We start from the raw sequence: 20673 nt of genomic DNA, 5'->3' as shown, positions 1-20673 counted from the left end.
TACTTTGATTGCCAAAAGCACTAAAGAGTAATACAAATAAAAGTGCCTAGGTTTTAAAAAGTGAATCTTCAAAGTTACTTACATGGTACCTATAATACCACTTTAACTTTTTAAAATCAATTTAATATTAAAATAAGTTTATGCAGTTCCATTCATTCAGCAAACAAAAATATTTTTATTACCAACCCCAAAATTATAGATCAATTTTATTTTTAAACAACTAATTCTCATACATGGGTTTTTATTACATGTAACTAAAATAAAGGAACAAAAACACCAAAAGATCAAATTATAAAATAAATTAGGCTAAAACTAAATATTTCATTGGATATTTCTGACTATAAAATTAATTAAAAACTTTGGACAAGACCTTTAGTCCATATAAAATTAGAAGCACAGACCACATTTTGGTTTTAGTGTTCTATTTCATTCAAAAAGCAGGTATTTTATCTCATGGGAAAGCAGCAAAATGAAAATTGTGATTTTTGTAACTATGTCATTTTATAAACTCATATTCACTAAAAGATTAGTGATTATTACACAAGATAAAAAGAACATGGGTCTGTATTCAGTCGAAGCAGCCAGATAGCAGCGATTTCCAACATCTCCAGCACAGTTCTCTAGTACAACACCCTGCATTTCACCCTAGAGGAGGAATGTTGGCAAAGATCTTTACCACATGGAAACTGCTCTCTTAAAGCTGCTGGGCCCTGAAATTTTATTCAGCAGTTTGAAATCAATCCACCGCTTTCCTCACTCGCCCTACCACTTGGGGCTAATGCACAGGCATGAACACCTATTGAGGAAAACCACAAAAAACTTCAAAACGGCTGTAACGGTAGGCTTTTTCCCCCACATATTATTTTAAATATTATTTGCTAAAGTGTGATGTATCTAATAGTCTTAATAAATGTAAAGGACATTTCTAATGTGTTTAAGTTCAGTTACCTTGAACAATTAATTTTTAACAATTATTTTCATCTATCATTACATTACATAACTTAATATTGAGGCAGATAAGAACTGGGTGTTACAAAACTCACAAACTCATTTTATTCTTAATTTTCAATCACTGGATTTTTGAGAAATTGGCATCTATAATGTAGCATCAGCAACTCTGTATGATTCTGAAGTTACTTAAGAAATAATCTGAAATATCTGCCCACCAGATAAAATACACTGGTGAATCTAAAAGAATCCTTTCCAGTATGTTCCTCAAAGTTCCTTGATTAAACACTGCATTTCCTCTAGTCTACAATACTATTGTTGCAGTTTTCATAGTTTAAACTGAAAAGACCTTATTATTAATTAAAAATAGTGATAATCTATTAAATTTACAAAACTCTATATTCTGTAAGTATTAATGACTACATGATATGAAATTAAGATTTAAGTTTTAAATTTTTTCTAGGAACTTGTTTCAAAAAGCAAAATCAAGAGTTCTTATAAAGCAGCAAAGTTGAAATATGATATTTTTAACTCACATGAGACAGATCTTGGGTCTTCATTTAACTATTTCTACTACAGGTATCCTAAAAAATATTTCATTGTATACAAGTACCTCTATTGAAGGCTCTTAATTATTAAGAAACTTAAATTATCAACCTCTCTTAAATCTTTGATAGACAATAAATAAAACTTTCTAAAACTATTTTTCAGAATGTTTACTGATACATGCAAACTGCTAGTATCTAATTAAAGATCACTAAGGGTTAAATACTTGTTCTCTGGCCCCTACTGCGTACACTCTGCCAAAACATCCTCTAAGCTTTTAAATATTGCTTCGATGGTCTGCATTTTTATTTCCAGGGAAAAGCAGAGTTTTGTCCCACAGTCTGCAGGCCACTGGTTTATTAACTTCCAGTCACCTTGATTTCTGCTGAAATGAAGACTGTGCAGTCTACACTGCTCCTGTTACTGTTCATGCCTCTGACAGAGCCAGCACCACCAGCTCAGCAGGACTCAGGCATCACCCATGAGTATGGAACAGATAACTTGGAAGAAACCATATTTAGCCAAGATTATGAGGATAAATACCTGGATGGAAAAAATATTAAGGTATTTTATTTCTATTCTAAATTTACCTTCTAAAATAGTACCCATTTAAATGTACATTTTGTTTTTCTTCAATTTATCTGATAAAGTAAGGGGAAATGAAAAGCATTTTAAATGGTTAAAAGTAATTCATAATAATTGTCCCCTGAGATTATACTTTTAGAACATGCATGACTTCCAAATTAATAAATACTACTTATAGTAACCAAATAGTTGCTATAGTAAACAAAAAATAAAATTTAAGGGAAACTAAACTTTAAAGATGATCTCCGACCAGTTGCAATTTATATATTATGTTATTCAATGCCCTATATTTGCATATTTTACTGCCTAAAAAATAAATTAATGAGAATAAAGATGAATTCTTAGCTTAGTTTATTATTTTGGGAAAAAATGGTTCAAGGAAATGACCAGAAGAGCACTGGTTATGTCAACTACACAAAGTACCAAAAATTGAAAAACAAATTCATAGGGGCTTTCTTTTAAATCAGTTTTAGCAGTTTAGACTCTATATCAGTTTGCAAGGATCTGCAACTGTTATTGAGTTAACATTCTACAAGAAGAGTTTCTATAACACATCATTCACATCTCACCTTCAAGCAATGTAATTATTTGTGGTTTTCTTGGCACACAGAAATGAATATTGGTTAAGGAAAAAGTTACATAGCACATAACTATCTGTTGCCCATTGTATGCGTCATACACACATACACACATACAATGGAAAACCAGAAATGTAGCCAAAAATATAATAAAATTGGTTGCTGGATAAGTTCTTCTCTGCTATAAACCAGAGGGTGAAGATTTTAAGACTGACTAGTTAAATTACTTTTCTTTTCGCACAGAATAAGCAAATGTTAATACCATTGTTTCTTTCTTCTAATGCAGTTAAGTTGATATACTGGTATTATTTTTGTCCATGATTATGACAGAAAATATTGGTATTTCCAGTCATAGTTACAAATTAAAAAAGAAGCGGCACCCCATCATAATATAAGCTAAATATAAGCAATTGGCTCACTTGGATAATTTGAATCCATCAATCAATTATAAGAACACTTTCAAATTCCCTGATTCTTAAAAAGTTTAGAGATAACTTTCTCTCTGCTTCTTCTCGTTACAGGGTTTTAGCAGTTTTTCAGTCTAAACATGTAGACTAAATTTTGTGGAATGAAAGAGAATTCAATGGGACAGGGGGTAGGGGAGGCAGCCAGCACAGATGAAAAAATGAAGACCAAGGAAGGCAAGGCCAGGAGTGATGACTGAGATAAAGTGAAGCACACTTACAACGAGTGGAAAGAATAGGACCCCACATAATATGCTACACTTCAATGGCTGAAAACATACTCTCTGAGAATAGAGAGGAAGGTCAATGTTAGGGACTCCAGTTCCCCAGAGTTGACAGCTTAGGCCAGTGGTTTGAGTACCACAGAAGGCCAGAATAAAGGGGCTCTGAAGGTCAGGGCTTCAAGGAGACATGTAGGTAATTAAAGGTTCAACCCTAAAAGAGACAGAAGAAGCTTACACAATACTTCACTCATGTGGCTTCAGGGAGCTCTGGTGCACCTCTTGCTCAAAATGGTAGAATCTGATAAGAGGAACTAAGACAAGAACCACATGAAATAGTTTCACCTCAAAAAAACTGTCATTCCCATTTGTAGAATTCTCTCCAAGTTTCCACTAGGAATTTCAATGGATTCAACATTTACTAAGTACTGAGTTCAGCCATTGCAAATACAAAAATAAAAAAATAATCTGGTTCTTTTACTCCAGGGGCTCACAGTCTAGGGTAAAAACACATTTATATTATAATGTAATAAATTATGAAATGAAATTATGTAAAAAATGCTAACAGAACACAAAAGAAATTGTGATTATGAGAAGATAAACACTCTCTGTGACACCTGGGTTGACAGTCAAATTTAGACCTCATCACACCTGATAACAAACTATTATTTCTCCAATAGGAAAATATGATAATACCTGATGAGAAAAGTCTTCAGGTACAAAAAGACGAAGCTGTAACATTATTACCCCCCAAGAAAGAAAATGATGGTAAGTACAAATAGTCTATAATCTAATTTTTTCTAAAAGAACCTTGAAAAATAACTGCAGGAACTTTATCTTATAGTAATAAAAAATTACCTCAAGATAACAGTAAATGCAAACTGAAATTTTAGCTCCAGTGGTAAAGACAAGCAAATTATTGGGAGTGCAATCATTTGTCACTGCACACTATGAATGAGAATATGGAACAGGAGCATTCAAGAACAACCAAAGCTTAGTCCAAGCTTACCATCTGCAGAATGTATGTTTATACCCAAATGAAATCAATTCCAGAAATACTTAAAGATTAATCATTTCCTGAATACAATGCACAGCCTCAGGGTAAGGTAAATAAAATGTAATTCTTGGCTTCAAGAAACTCACGGAAGAGAAATGGCTCTTTTTATAATTAACTAAAATGTCCATTTCCATTAAACTAATAGAGAACTTATAGTAAAATAAGTTCCATTTAATAGTTCCTATGTATTCCGTTTATCCCTGCTCTAAAATAGAACATTATTTCATACAAAATCATGAAAAATACACATTAATTTCTATAATGCTACAATAAATTTAAAATGAACCAAGCAGAAAATACATCTTAAAGTACCTTAGGAAAAGCAGACTTGGACAAATGGTCATTCCTTGTTCTTAGATAGGATGACTCAATATCATAAAAATGGCAGTTATCTCTAAGTTCACTAAAATTACTAAAAACTTATAAAAGCTGGAAAAACAGATTCTAAAGTTCATATGGAAAAACATGCACAAACACAGGGGGAAGCACTGAACAATGTCTGGTATATGCAGAATGAGACCTACCACACATTAAAACATATTATAATTTAAAAATTGTGAATCCTAGTGCATGAATAGATAGAAATGTAGCACACAGTACCAACTTAAATCACTGACACAAAAATGGTACTTTTAAAAAAAACTGGGGCTGGGGCTGGGGCTGGGGTTGTGGCTCAGTGGTAGAGCACTCGCCTAGCAGGTGTGAGGCCCTGGGTTCGATCCTCAGCACCTCATAAAAAATAAATTAAATAAAGGTATTATGACCAACTACAACTAAAAAATAAATATTTTTTAAAAAACTGGAGCTGGTAAAACTACACATCCATTTGAAAAGGGATATAATTAGATTCATACTTTAGACAAAAACAAAAAACAAAAACCATACTCCAAGTAGATTAGGGATCCAAATGTTTATGATGAAAATACATGCACTAGAAGGCACCCTGTGTGGCGAACATCTCAAAGTTCAGATATATTAACAGAAAAGATCATTACATTTGATTCCATTAAACTTTTGCAAGCTGGGAATGATGAGATTCCAACAGCAATGGGCACACCCAGAACCGAGATCTTGGTTTCTAATACCATTCTGCACTAAAAAGAACCAGTACTTTTTGAAGAGAGAACTCACTTTAGGATTGAGGTAGGGAAAATGCAAGATTTGTCTGGGACATCTTTCTAGGCTAAAAAAATAAAGACTTTCTCAAAGAATAATAGATGTGTATAATATTTTTAAAAAATTCATCATAATGTATGAAATACACAAGTAAATATGTAGAAAATATATATAAGTCCTATACACTGAAAGTCAGACAATACTATTGAGAGAAATTAAAGAAGATTTAAATATGTGGAGAAATATATTGTGTTCAAAGTCTGGAATACTTAATAACAATCAAGATATCAATTTTCCCCAAACATAAATACAACTCCAATCAAAATTCTAACAGGCTTTTTCAAGATTTTATTTTAAATTAAAAGCTGTGTCTAAATTTGTATGGAAAAAGGCAGTTGTAGTGGCATATGCCTTTAATCCCAGCAACTTTGGCAGTTAAGACAGGAGGATAACAAGTTTGAAGCCAGCCTTGGCAACTTAGCAAGATCCTGTCTCAAAATAAAAATAAAAAGGGTTAGGGATGTAGCTCAGTATATGAGTGCCCCTGGGTTCCATACCTAGTACAAAAAATAAAAAATAAAATTTATATGGATATACAAAGCACCTATAATACTCAAAACAATGTTGAAGAAGAATAAAGTTGGAGAATTTATACGACATCATAGCAAGACTTATAAAAGTACAAGAATCAAGATATTGTGGTATTGGTGTAAAAATAAAATTTTAAAAACATCAATGGAACAAAATAAAAATCCAAGGGTTTATACAATACGGTGAACCAGTTTTTGAAAATTTGCCAACACAAATCAGTGGGGGAAAGGTTAATCTTTCCCCAAAATTATGTTGAAATACCAGCAGCCATAACAGAGAAAAAAGACATTAACCTTTTTTATTACCATATTTACCATAAAAGTTAACTCAAAATGGACCAGTGCCTAAATGTAAAGAGCTTAAACTATACAACTTGTGGTGGTGGTGGTGGGGGGGGGGGGGATTAAAATCTTAGTGATTGTTGTAGTTTGAATCTAAAAATGTGCCCCCAAAATTCATGTGTTAAAGATAGCTTCCCAAGCTGATGGCACTATTAGGAGGGATGGAAACTTTAGGCAGTGGGGCCTAATGGGAGGGATTTAGGGGTGTGCCCTTTGAGGGTATATTGGGACCCTGGGCCCATCCTCTTTCTCTCTCTGCTTCCTGGAGACTATGAGGTGAGCAGCTCTGCTCCACCACATTCTCCCTGCCATGATGTTCTGCCTTGTCATAGACCCAAAAGGAATTGTGCCAACAACTGACCATGGACTGAAACCTCTGAAACTGTGAGCCAAAAATAAATCTTTCTTCAAGTTGATTCTCTCAAGTGTTTTGCCACCGTGACAGAAAGCTAACACAGGGACTACCAAATAGTTCATAAAAACAATAGCAACAACAAAAAATATGTACATAAAGGAATCATTCATTAAAATTTAAAATATTTGTATTTCAAAAGACACTGACAAAAAATAAAAAGTTACAACTGGGGTAAACATTTATAAAACATAAACGTGACAAATGACTTATATCTAGAATACATAATCCTACAAGTCAATAATTGTACAAAAATCCAGTTAAAAAATAAGCAAAACATATGAATAGACACTTTACCAAGGAAAATTTGTGGATGTCAAATAAGTACATAAAAAAATGTTCAATATTACTTGTGATTAGGGAAATGCAAATTACATAATGACATACCACAACACACTCTACTTGAAGGCTAAAATTAAAAAGACTGACCATATCAAATGTTGATAAGGATATACAGCAACTAGAGTTCTCATACATTGTGGTGGAAATGTTAAAAATGGCATAGTCCCTTAGAAAATAGTTGAAGACTTTCTTCAAAAGATAAAACTTACACTCATAATACAATCCAGTCATTCCATTTCTTGGTATGTACTTGAGAAATGAAAGAATTAAGTCTACAAAAATCTGTGTGTAAGTGTTCACAGAAGCTTTCTTAGAAATGGCCAAAACCTGACCCAAATGTCTATAAGAGCCGATGTACTGATTGTATACACTTAGACAATGAAATAATAAGTAATAAAGAGGAATGAATCACTGATACACTCAACAATGGTTGAATCTCAAAATAACTATGTGGAGTGAAAGAAGCCAGACAAAAGAATATATAGTGAATTATTCTTTTTTTTTTAATTTTTATTGTAGGTTGTTCAAAACATTACATAGTTCTTGATATATCATATTTCACACTTTGATTCAAGTGGGTTATGAACTCCCATTTTTACCCCATATACAGATTGCAGAATCACATCAGTTACACATCCATTGATTTATATATTGCCATACTAGTGTCTGTTGTATTCTGCTGCCTTTCCTATCCTCTACTATCCCCCCTCCCCTCCCCTCCCCTCCCCTCCCCTCTTCTCTCTCTACCCCCTCTACTGTCATTCATTTCTCCCCCTTGTATTATTTTTCCCTTTCCCCTCACTTCCTCTTGTATGTAATTTTGTATAACCCTGAGGGTCTCCTTCCATTTCCATGCAATTTCCCTTCTCTCTCCCTTTCCCTCCCACCTCTCATCCCTGTTTAATGTTAATCTTCTTCTCATGCTCTTCATCCCTACTCTGTTCTTAGTTACTCTCCTTATATCAAAGAAGACATTTGGCATTTGATTTTTAGGGATTGGCTAGCTTCACTTAGCATAATCTGCTCTAATGCCATCCATTTCCCTGCAAATTCTATGATTTTGTCATTTTTTTAATGCAGAGTAATACTCCATTGTGTATAAATGCCACATTTTTTTTTAATCCATTCGTCTATTGAAGGGCATCTAGGTTGGTTCCACAGTCTTGCTATTGTGAATTGTGCTAAATTATTCTTTTCTTATAAAATTCTCCTAAATTCAAAGTAATGAAAGCAGATCAGTGGTTGCTTGGCAACAAGAGTGGGAGAAAGGTATGATAAGGGGCATGAAAAAATTTGGGGGTGGGGATGGATATATCAATTGTCTCAATTAGAGTGAAAGTCTTGTGGGTACATACATATGTCAAATACAAATTGTACAATTTAAATATATGAATTTACTCAATTAGCCATAAAAAATTGTGGGAGAAAAAGCTTAAAAAAAAAAAAAAACGCCGGCTAATCCATGACAATTTGATTATTAAAACAAACATGATGGTAACTGATTATGACTCATGAATAGAAAATTCATGAATTCATATTGATATAAAAAATAAATAGGAAAAGAATGGTCCACTTTACAGCAGAACACCAACTAACAAAAACACAAGGGATGATGCAATTAGATACTCGCTACTTGGCAACTATCCTAATAAGGAATGAGTCGGGCCTGGAACAGTGGCACATGCCTGTAATCCCAGTGGCTCAGGAGGCTGAGACAAGGGGATCGTGAGTTCAAAGCCAGCCTCAGCAATGGTGAGGCATAAGCAACTCGGTGAGACCCTGTCACTAAATAAAATACAAAATAGGTCTGGGGATGTGGACCAGTGGTTGAATGCCTGAGTTCAATCTCTGGTTCAAAAAAAAAAAAAAAAAAAATCATTCAGTTAAGAATTATTGATGCATCCTAAAACAATGGATAAAAGTTTGACAACACATCAAATTTTTTTTGTTTTTGTCTCAAAGTACTTTTCCAAAAGATATTATTAATTACAAGATGAAAAATAGTAACCTTACAGAGTGAGAAACATGGCAGACCCATTTTAGCCATATGACCAAAAACATTATCAGGAGAGACAGATACCAAGTGTCTCCTGATACGCAACACTGAGGACACAACGCCATTTTCAAGGTATTCCAGCCAAAAAATGAAATTCTCAGACAAACCCTAATACAAAGAAATTCTGCAAAATAAATGTCAGGGGACAGCAGGGGATGGAGGGTTTTCACTCTTCAAAAATGATACAAAAAACAAAGACTAAGGAACTGCTCCAGGTTAAAAGAAAAAGGTGGGATAAATAAATGAAATCAACGAGTTGGGGCACAAATAACTTCCCAAGTTACCCCGAGGCAACTCAAGTAGAATTCAGACCTGGTATCTGAACAGTGCCTGTGATGACTTTTAATTTTCAAATTAATATTTTGCTCATTCAACTAGTGATTTCTAAAGACTTTAGTCACTGTCACCAATCTGAAATAAATTTATAGATTTAAATTTTTTTTAGACCTTAAAAATTCTAATTATCAAGCACAATGTAGGTCACTGGCTACCATTACTAAATAAATATGCTTACTACTATCATCTATGATTCTGTCAAATACCTTTTCAAATTAATAGTAACATTTTTAATACCAACAATTTTAGCACTAGAGGCTAAATATTTTCAAACTGCTTTTTATACTTTCATGACTTTGTTTCCCAATTTAGAAATGCCCACGTGCCTCTTATGTGTTTGTTTAAGTGGCTCTGTGTACTGTGAAGAAGTTGACATCGATGCTGTACCACCCTTGCCAAAGGAATCAGCCTATCTTTATGCACGATTCAATAAAATTAAAAAGCTGACTGCTAAAGATTTCGCAGACATGCGTAAGTTAAGTTTAAATATGATAGTAGTACTAACTCCTATAAAGAAATTTGTACATACTTATAGCCTGCCACATATGGAGTTGTCACAAAAATGACTGGTTTGTTGGTAAATATTCTTTCCACTCTGACTTTCTCTGTCATCTTTCTTTACTGGTGATTGATGTCTGTGTCAACAGCCTAACAAACGAACAGCAGTAATTTTTCAACCCTCATAACTCAAGATCCACTTTGCAGACTGAGAGTATAGCTCAGTGGCTGAGAGCTTGCCTAGCATGCATCAAGCTCTGGGTTCAATCTCCAGAACTTCTAAAAAGAAAAAGGAAGGAAGGATGGATCCATTGCTTCAGATAGTGAGCACCATCAACATAACTACAATACTTCTCTAACCATAATGTTTTATATTCCACCTTTTCTGTGAAAGCACAGGAACTGCTTTTCTTCATTTTAACTCATGTTTTACAAACCTGGCTATATATTAAAAATATCTGGGCAAGTATTTTTAAAATACTAATACAAAGCTGTATTTCCCAGAGGTTCTAATCCAGGATGTGGCAGAGGCCAGGCATCATCATTAAAAAGAACCAAACTTCTTTGTTGCAAATAGTGGCATTTAACTTTCCCAGGTCATTAATGATGTTAAACTCCTGGATTCCTATTAAACCTTAACCCAACAAGGGTGTTATCATTTGTATAGCAGAAGGCTCTACCTCTTCAGTATAAAACCTCATTGGATCATTGATTTCTTGTCAGTTTCTTAGACTCTGTAGCTCAGTGGTAGAGTGCTTGCCTAGCACATGCAAGACCCTGGGTTCGATCCTCAGTACCACATAAAAATAAATAAATAAAATAAAAGGTATTGTGTCCATCTACAATTAAAAATATATATATATATACTAAAAAAATCACACACACATAGGAATGTGCACTGACCTCATTATACATTTACTGTATTAACTATAACTGCATTCATGCTGCCAGTAGTATCTCCCAACTGTGGAATGAAGTACATTTCATCCTCATGATTTGGGATCCCTTATTTGCAAATTAACCTACTTGCTAATGTCTTTTTGTAACCTCCAAATCAATACACATGATACTTTCGTGATCATTAGCAGATACAAATGGAGCAGCAAAAAAAAAAATTGAGTTATTTAAAATGAGCATCCCCAGCTGAGGCTGAACAAAGCAAAACTCTCTTCTGATTTCAACTCTCATACTGTAAATAAATGCTTATTCAGTCTATTTAGTGACATGTTTTCTGTAGTTTTATCCTTTTTATTGATAATTTTACTGTTGAAAAGAGCCCAAGACTAGTGCTGCAGTGCTCCATAGCATTTCTAAGTGCAGGAAGGCTGTGATATGCTTTACAGAGAAAATACATGTGCCCAATAAACTACATTCAGGCATAAGGTAATAGTGCAATGTTAATGAGCCAACATTGTACATTAAACAAATTATCTTTAAATAAAAACACATAACAGCAGCAACTGGTTGACAAAAATAACTGACTAAAGGCTCATGGAAACCTAACCTTGTAATTCCCCTAGGAGCAATGGTTCAGTTTTCATTAATTTAATATTTGTAGCAACATTATAGAGATGACTATTGTGGCCTGGCACAGTGGTACATACTTGTAATTCCAGCTACTTGGAAAGTCAAGGTAGGAGGAACACAAGTCTAAAGCCAGCTTCAGCTAGTTGGCAAGACCTTGTCTCAAAATTTGAAAATTTAAAAAGAGCTGGAAATGTGCACACCAGGTGTGGTTGTGCACACCTGTAATCCCAGAAACAGGAGGATTGTGAGTTTAAAAGCAGTCTTAGCAACTTAGTGAGGCCTTAAGCAACTCGTTAGACCCTGTCTCTAAATAAAATATAAGGGCTGGGGATATGGCTCAGTGGTAGAATACCCCTGGGTTCCATTCCTAGTACCACAGGGGGAGGAGAAAAACTAATATGAATGAGTACCAACTGTATTTCTCAATCATCTTGGAAAAAGTGATATGCACATACATATGCACACTGAATTTCTCAATCTCTCAATCTGCATGACTGTTACAAATCAGGAAACACTTAAGTAATAAGGCTTAGAGAGATTAAGGTAACATACCCACAATTACAATGCAATGTGCTGGCCAAAAAATTTTTTCAAAAGCACTAATTACATGATTCCAGTCAATCTAATGTTATGCTTACTTCCCATGATTTGCAATAAGAATTTATTTCAATCTGCCTATGCATCCTGAGAAATTCAAATATATGGAAAGACTACTTAAAATCTCTTCCAAACCTGAGATTCTTGGACTGCAGTTAGACAAAGCATTATCGTTAGACACAAAGAGATATTCGGTGTTCAACAAAATTCTACTGATGCAGCTTGAGATGTATCACATAGTAGAGATTGACTAGCATGTGCAAGACCTGAAGTTCAATTCTTAGCACCATCCACACAAATGATAACAACAGTAAACTTTCCTGAGCAGACACTCTAGTAGGCACTAAAGAAAAGATGTGATCCGTTAAACAAATGCTTTCTTCAGGCAACAACAAGATTTTTTTTTTCCCCCTCAAGCTAACTTAAGAAGACTTGATTTTACGGGAAACTTGATAGAAGACATAGAAGATGGTACTTTTTCAAAACTTTCTCTGTTAGAAGAGCTTTCGCTTGCTGAAAATCAACTACTGAAACTTCCAGTTCTTCCTCCAAAGCTTACTTTATTTAATGCAAAATACAACAAAATCAAGAGCAGAGGGATCAAAGCAAATACATTCAAAGTAAGTATTTCATCATATGGCTGAACACAGTATCAGCGATAAAATATCAAAAGAGAGAGAAACTTTGGTCAGTAATTCTGTTTTGATTACTTATTTTTTCTTTCTTTCTTTTTTTGAAATGCTCTTGCTATCTTGCCAGCCTTGAACTCCTGGGTTCAAATGATCCTCCTACCTCAGACTCCAGAGTTGCTGAGATGACAGGGGTGTGACACCTCATGCAGATTTTGTTTGGATGACTATTTAAGACTATTTTGATGAAATAAATGAAGATATTTCTTTCATAACAAAGAGCCATTATACATTATACAATGTATAATGTGTCCATAAATGTATAGTCTCTTGAAAAATGTTAAAATATTTCACTTCTCTTCCCTTTTTGTTTATATTTAAGATCTCCTTTTTCAATTTTAAGAGAGATTTTAAAGTTAGATCAGAGTTCCCGATATGTTTCTGATAAGGAACTCAGAAGTTAAGAGGCTTTTAGCAGACTTTTTAAAAGCATACTCACTTCTTAAAACTTGTAATTTCAAGATATAAATTTAAGTAGGGCATCTTTGAATAATTGGCGTACTAAATACTTACCAGATAATCAACATTTCATTAAAAAACAAAAAAATGTTGAGCTGGGCACAGTATCACATGCCTATAGTCGATATTATTTGGAATGCTGCAGCAGGAGACTCATTTGAGCCCAGGAGTTTAAGGCCAGCCTAGGCAAGATAGTGAGACTCCTTATGGGGGCAGGGGGTGAGGAATGTTTCAAGTACTTGTGGTTTTACACATATAGAGAGGATTCATGACAACTTGAATGAAAATGATAAATTTGGCCTTTTTGTAGCTTTGCTAAATGCCCTAGGATTATAACAGATACTAGTAAAATAAGGTTACTATAATTCACATAAATGAGACCCACTGGGAATATAGGTGCTTGTTACCCATATGTTGGAAAAGCAGGATGCTTTTACAAAGGAATTTAATAGTACAGAAAAGAATTAGCAAGATCTGATACAGAATGCATATCAAAGTTAAGGTAAAACAGCAATATCTAGGAAAACTATAGTATATAATTATACACTTTAATGAGTTAGTGTTCACGAAGAGTAACCCAACATGAATTCCTTATGGAAAAAGCCATAGCAAGTTAAGTGTTTCATAAATTGCTTCAGGAAACATGTTGCTCAACATACATCTGTTAGGTGTGACTGCTTCACTACAAGTTGGTGGAGTTGAAATGGGAAGCTTCAGAAGATCAAGAGAGGTTAGGACAGCATCAGGATCCAAAAAGCAATTTCCCACAGTAAGTGAACTCATTAAGCTGTTTCCAGGACAAATTCAAAGGGCCCAGAAAGATCATGGCATCAAAGCTTGGTATTCAGAGATGAGATGAATGGACAGAAACTTGAGGTAAGAAGCAGAGCTTTGCTGGTCATCATAAAGGCCATAAAGGACCAAAATACACTAGTTGTGAAGCCAAACAGTGATGACCAAAACAAGAAACTATCATACCAAGCATATGTACTATTGATATGTGTTCATACCAATATTCTTTTATAGAAATTGCTTGAATCCAGTGAAGGAATACACAAACCTCAATAACACTCCAACTAAATTTTCCTTTCAGAAATTGAATAATCTCTCCTTCCTCTACCTGGACCATAATTCCCTGGAATCTGTGCCTCCTAACTTACCAGAAAGTCTACGTATAATTCATCTTCAGGTATAATTGCTCTTATTACAATCTCTGGCTTTGAGTACTTATGGGTCATTCTTAAAATTCACTGGGAAAGTCACTTGTAAATTACGGTTAGATGACTACGGCAGTGCAATAGCTCAATGTTCATCAAAAGTATTAATATTTAGTCAAATGAACCTTCCTGCCCAGAAGCTGAGATTAGAACCAGATCAGCCACTGGTTACACCCACTACAGGTGTAAAGAATGCTCTTAAGTGAAATTTGTGTCCAATGTACACTTGGCATCTCTTAGCTAATCTTAACACATGGACTTACAGTGAGGGGGCACTGGGACCTCTAATTCATGTCTCTTTCTCCAAACAGGTAAACATTTCTAAGTACAACATCAAGTAGGGAATGCAAAAGTGAAGGAGGAATGAAAACAAAAAACTGAAATTGTTTTTTCAGAATCCTAAGAATTCCAACTTGCGTTACGTTACTTCCTTAGAGAATACCTAAGGACACAGTACATTTTTGGAAGTGACACTCTAGAATAGGATACTTTCTCCATTTTATATAAGCCTATTTACATTCAGAACTTTGTGCTACACAAAAATTACTTTTTAATAATTGATAGTCTATTCTTCCAAAATATCATTGTACACTTAAAAAGGGGTGCTCAGACTGCACAGTTTTATTATCATGAGATACACTTTTTTGAAAAAATATTCCATGGGATCCTACTACATAGCAACAGATGGTTGATTTCAGATTTATGATCAATTTTTATTTCTTTTGTTTTTCAGTTTAACAACATAACTTCAATTACAGATGATACATTCTGCAAGGCTAATGACACTCGTTACATTCGGGATCGGATCGAAGAGATTCGCCTGGAGGGCAACCCAATCATCCTGGGAAAGCATCCAAACAGTTTTATTTGCTTAAAAAGACTACCTATAGGGTCATACTTTTAATCACTATCAATACAGCTTGTAAGCTAAAGTACACATACATATAATCTGTCTAAACATTTTCTAAAGGATCATAAATACAGGTTTAATATTAACTTTTTATCCCACTGAGATGGAATTTTATGTTTTAAACAAAGATTTGAACAATCTTACATAACTGAATCTCTTAAGTTCAAAGTAATGTAATGTGAAAATATTTAAACAGCACTAGAAAACCCCTCTTGATTACACTAGACTACCATTTAAAAGGCATGTTTTTATATAAATACCATTTGGATGTTATTACTCCCCTTACTAATAAAGGAAGAGAAGAAGTCCAAGAAACTTTCAACTGTCTTTCCTGTCCTTTACTGTATCTCAAAAACATTTAAGGCAGATTTTCCAAAAACTTCAAAAAGCTAAATGTTCCCAGTGATCTCCAATGTTTTTTCTTTTATGATTCATCATTATTTATTATGAAGTAGGAACTTTGATTTCTTCCCGTCAAGGCAGTTATTTTAGCTATATTTTCACTTAGTCTAAGAAAAAGGAGATAGTCTCATGCTTCAGCAAAATTTTCCAAAACTAGAATTTTATTCTCTGATAAAGACCTAATATAGAAAGGTTCACAGTGTTCTGCTTTGTGGTTATACAATTAAAATCTTAAATAGTAAACATTTTTCTTTTATATAAATATTAACATTCTAAGCCTACCATAAAACATTTAAAAAGTCAAGCAAGTTAAAACCAGTAAGCTTCTAAGAAAAATCAAATCTATCCCATTTCTCAGAGAATAAGATTCCTCCACTGTACAGATTTTCAAATATGAAATAATAGCAAAATATTTTCTTTTTACATTATAGGAATGAGGGTCTCATAAATAAATTTGTTCAAAGATGAAAAAATGAAAACAAAATGTCTTCTGTGGGGTCACTGAACACCATGTGCCACCTGCCCAGACATACACACATTCACCCAAACAAACTGAAAATTCGTAGCAAAGCTTCTCAGCAACATTCTCATGTTTTAGAAACATGAGTCTGATCTGTATACGTAAAAGTACCAATGACATTTCCATTATAAATTATACATTGGAATTGGGTATGTCTTTATATTATACTATTCCCGGAACACTTACTTATTTCCATTAAAAATTTTTTTAATATATTTTCTTTTCTTTAAAATATATTTTTTTAGTTGTAGTTGGACACAATTGATTTTATTTATTTTTATGTGGTGCTGAGGATTGAACCCAGCACCTCACACGTGCTAGGTGAGTGCTCTACCACTGAGCCACAACCTCAACCCCTACTTATTCCCATTTTTAACCATTTACTTGTTTTTTTCCCCTACCTAGAATGACCCTTCCCACATTTGTCTAGGTAGATGCCAAAATAAAACTTTTTCATTTAAGCATCTGTGATGTCTTAAGGCCACGATTGCTAATCTAATAATGCTTATTAACTTATTCATTGATTGTGGTAATTGATGAGCATAGGTATTTTGTGTGTTTACCCCATTTCTCTGACTGAATGCTCACTGAAAAGCCTGGACACCACTTTATCTTCTAAGAAGCCTAGCACAATATCAAGCACATTGGAATTAAACATACAATAAATATTGTAAAATCCACCCAAACAGAAGGGTTCTATTTTATTTGGAAAATAGCCATCTTTAAACTATCATAATCATGAATAAATCAATGAAAATAAACTATAACTGTATCCAGGAATACACACCTAATAAACAAGGGCTTGGTGAAAAGGCTGAGTTTAGGGAGGTGTTAAGTTTCTAGTTTTCAGAAGAATGATTTTTTTTCTATATTCTTTTCATAATAAAACATACTGAGAAAAGCACCACGAAATAAATCACACATTAAAGAAAATTAAGTCTGTAGTTAATCTGAATTAATGAATTTTCTTAAACAAATAATTTTGGGACTTCTAGATAAGAAGACATAACATTGTATCTTCATCTACACATCCTTAAAATAAAAATACAAATTATACCACCGAGAAGGTAAAAGCAGAAATAATAAAGTAAAAATGAGATTCCATTATATTATGTAGATGTTTCATTCTTGATAATAAGAAAAGAGGCTTAAAATTAAAAATGACTTACTCCTTACAAATACAATCTCCAGATTCAAAGCAATTCCTATGAAGGCCACGATTTTTTTTTTTCAGAAATAGAAAAATTCACTCTAAAATTTATATGGGAGCTCAACTGACTGCAAGTAAACAAAAGAATATTGAAGAGAAAAAAGGGAATTCTCACACTTCCTTAATTTCAAAACTTACTATAAGCTACAGTCATCAAAATAATGTGATACTGTCATAAATACAGATATATAACCAATAAAATAGACTAATGAGTCCAAAAATAAATACTTAACATATGGTCAAATGATTTTCAAAAGGGATATCAAGACCACTCAATGGAGAAAGGACAGTCTCTTCAACATAAGCTGCTGGGAAAACTGCATACTCACATGCAAAAGAATGCCTTACCTTACACCACCAACAAAACTTAATCCAAACTTAGTGCAGTGACACATGCTTGTAATACTAGTGGTTCTGGAGGCTGAGGCAGGAGGATCTCAAGTTCATTCAATTTATTTATTTATTTAATTTGTACTTTTTAAATATATATGACAGTAGAGTATATTTTGACAGATTATACATATATGGAGTATAACTTATTCTAATTAGGATACCATTCTTGTGATTGTACATGATGTGGAGTTTCCCTAGAGGTGTATTCATATGTGAACATAGGAAAGTTATGTCCAATTCATTCCACTGTCTTTTCTTTTCCCATCCCAACTCCCTTGCCTTCATTCTCCTTTGTCTAATTCACTGAATTTTATTCTTCCCCTCCTCCACTTATTGTGTTGTTATATACACATATCAGAGAGAACACATGATCTTTGGATCTTGGGATTGGCTTATTTCACTTAGCATGATAGTTTACAGGTCCATCCATTTACCAATAAAAATCGTTTTTAAGGTTGAGTAATATTCCACTGTGTATACACACCACATTTTCTTCATCTGTTGAAGGGAAACTAACCTAGTAGGTTAGCTATTGTGAGTTGTGCTCCTATAAACATTGCCAATACAAAAAATCGTTACAAAAGCAGGCATTGTGCAAAATCATGTGGAATGATAAAGATTAAGTCTTCAGATGCAATGAAAAGAATCACATGTTCATTACACAGATCATTTTATTTGTTATATAGAGATATAAAACATTAAAATAGAATGACTGGTAAACACTGGGCAGACAAATTTCAGATTTGTTCTTTTCCCAAGGATGTCATGGACTTCAGAGCCAGGAGACTACTTGGAATCAAATCTTGGCTCTGCTGCTTCCTTTTTTTTTTTTACAATTTTTTTGGTGTTCTTTTTAGTTATACATAACAGTAGAATATTTTGACATATTATACATAAATGTATAACTTCCCATTCTGTGGTTGTACATGATGGGGAGTTACAATGGTCATGTATTCATATACTAACATAAGAAACTTATGTCCAATTCATCCACTGTCTTTCCTATTCCCATACCTTCTCCCTTCCCTTTATTCCCATACCTTCTCCCTTCCCTTTATTCCCATACCTTCTCCCTTCCCTTTATTCCCTTTTGTCTAAACCAAAGTACCTCTATTCTCCCCCCAACCCTTATTGTGTGTTACCATCCACAATATCAGAGAGAACATTCGGCCTTTGGTTTTTTTAAGATTGATTTATTTCACCTAGCATGATAAGTCTCCAGTTCCATCCATTTAACTGTAGAGGCCATAATTTCATTCTTCGTTATGGCTAAGTAACGTTCCACTGTGTATACGTACCACATTCTCTTTATCCATTTATCTGTTGACAGGTACCTAGATTGGTTCCCTGGCTTAGCTATTGTGAATTGAGCTGCTAAAAACATTAATGTGGCTGTGCCACTGCAGTATGCTGATTTTAATTCCTTTGGGATAACTGGGTCAAACTATGGTTTCATTCCAAGTTTTCTGAGGAATCTCCATGCTTCTTTCCCGAGTGGTTGCACCAGTTTGCAGTCCCACCAGCAATATATGAGTGTACCTTTTCCCCCACATCCTCACCAACATTTACTGTTATTTGTATTCTTGATAATTGCCACTCTGACTGGAGTAAGATGAAATCTCAGTGTAGTTTTGATTTGCATTTGTCTACTTGTTAGAGATTTGAACATTTTTTTTTATATATTTGTTGACCGATTGTATTTCTTTTGCTGTGAAGCATCTATTCAGTTCCTTTGCCCATTTATTGATTGGGTTATTTGTTTTTCTGGTGTTAACTTTTTTTGAGTTTTTTATATATCCTGAAGATTATTGCTCTATCTGAGGTGGAAGTGGCAAAGATTTTAGGAGAAATACAAGTTCAAAGCCGGCCTCAGCAACTTAGTAAGGCCCTAAGCAACTTAGTAAGACCTTGTCTCAAAATAAAAAATAAAAAGAGGGGCTGGGGTTGTAGCTCAGTGGTAGAGCACTTGCCTAGCTTGTATAAGGCACTGGGTTCAAGCCTTAGCACCACATAAATAAAGAAATAAAGAAATAAATAAAGGCAATGTATCTGTCTACAACTAAAAATAGAAAAAGAATTGAAGTATGGACAGTTCAATAAATAAATAAAAAGAGCAGAGATGTGTCTCAGTGGTTAAGTGCCCCTGGGTTCAATTCCTGGTACCACAAACAAACATATAAACAACAACAACAACAAAAATATCAAAAAACAAAAAAATCAAATACATAGCCTTCAGAGCTAAATTATTAAATTTTGAAAAGAAAACAGAAATAAATCTTTATGACAATTAATATAGTAATAGTTTATTGAATAGGACACAAAAAAACACAGGCCATAAAGAAACATGTGAGAAACAGTTTTTTATGAAAATTAAAAATTTCTGTGCATTAACGCTCCTTGGTCTATACCCAAAGGACTTAACAATCAGCATACTACAGTGACGTAGCCACATCAATGTTTATTCCAGCTCAATTCATAATACCTAAACTATGGAGCCAACTTAAATGTCCTTCAATAGAAGAATGGATAAGGAAAATGTGGTATATATATTCAATGGAATACTATTACTGAGCCATAAAGAAGAATGAAATTATGGCATTTGCTGGTAAATGGATGGAGTTGGAGAATATCATGCTAAGTGAAATAAACCAATCCCAA

At 33.9% G+C, this 20673-nt stretch overlaps 2 protein-coding genes across 2 annotated transcripts in view; one reads left to right on the top strand and one right to left on the bottom strand.

Moving 5' to 3' along the window:
• Positions 1-20673, bottom strand: part of Cenpp (centromere protein P) — a 240887-nt gene that overhangs the window by 170216 nt on the left and 49998 nt on the right. The gene's annotated exons all lie outside the window — the stretch shown is intronic.
• Positions 1815-16109, top strand: Ogn (osteoglycin). Its single transcript, XM_071602774.1, has 6 exons — positions 1815-2058; positions 4023-4110; positions 9906-10064; positions 12633-12835; positions 14457-14552; positions 15314-16109. The coding sequence occupies exons 1-6, from the start codon at positions 1885-1887 to the stop codon at positions 15482-15484; spliced, it is 891 nt and encodes a 296-aa protein (XP_071458875.1). The 5' UTR covers positions 1815-1884; the 3' UTR covers positions 15485-16109.

Source organism: Marmota flaviventris, chromosome 16, assembly GCF_047511675.1.
Source record: "Marmota flaviventris isolate mMarFla1 chromosome 16, mMarFla1.hap1, whole genome shotgun sequence".
Taxonomy (NCBI): Eukaryota; Metazoa; Chordata; class Mammalia; order Rodentia; family Sciuridae; genus Marmota; species Marmota flaviventris.
This window is presented reverse-complemented; position numbering and strand designations above follow the sequence as displayed.

Bases quoted from the DNA above. Each gene is read 5' to 3' on its own strand.
- Ogn (XM_071602774.1), top strand. From the start codon at position 1,885: ATGAAGACTGTGCAGTCTACACTGCTCCTGTTACTGTTCATGCCTCTG. The intron at 4,111-9,905 runs GTAAGTACAAAT...TTCCCAATTTAG, and splicing joins CCCCAAGAAAGAAAATGATG to AAATGCCCACGTGCCTCTTA. The intron at 14,553-15,313 runs GTATAATTGCTC...TTTGTTTTTCAG, and splicing joins TACGTATAATTCATCTTCAG to TTTAACAACATAACTTCAAT.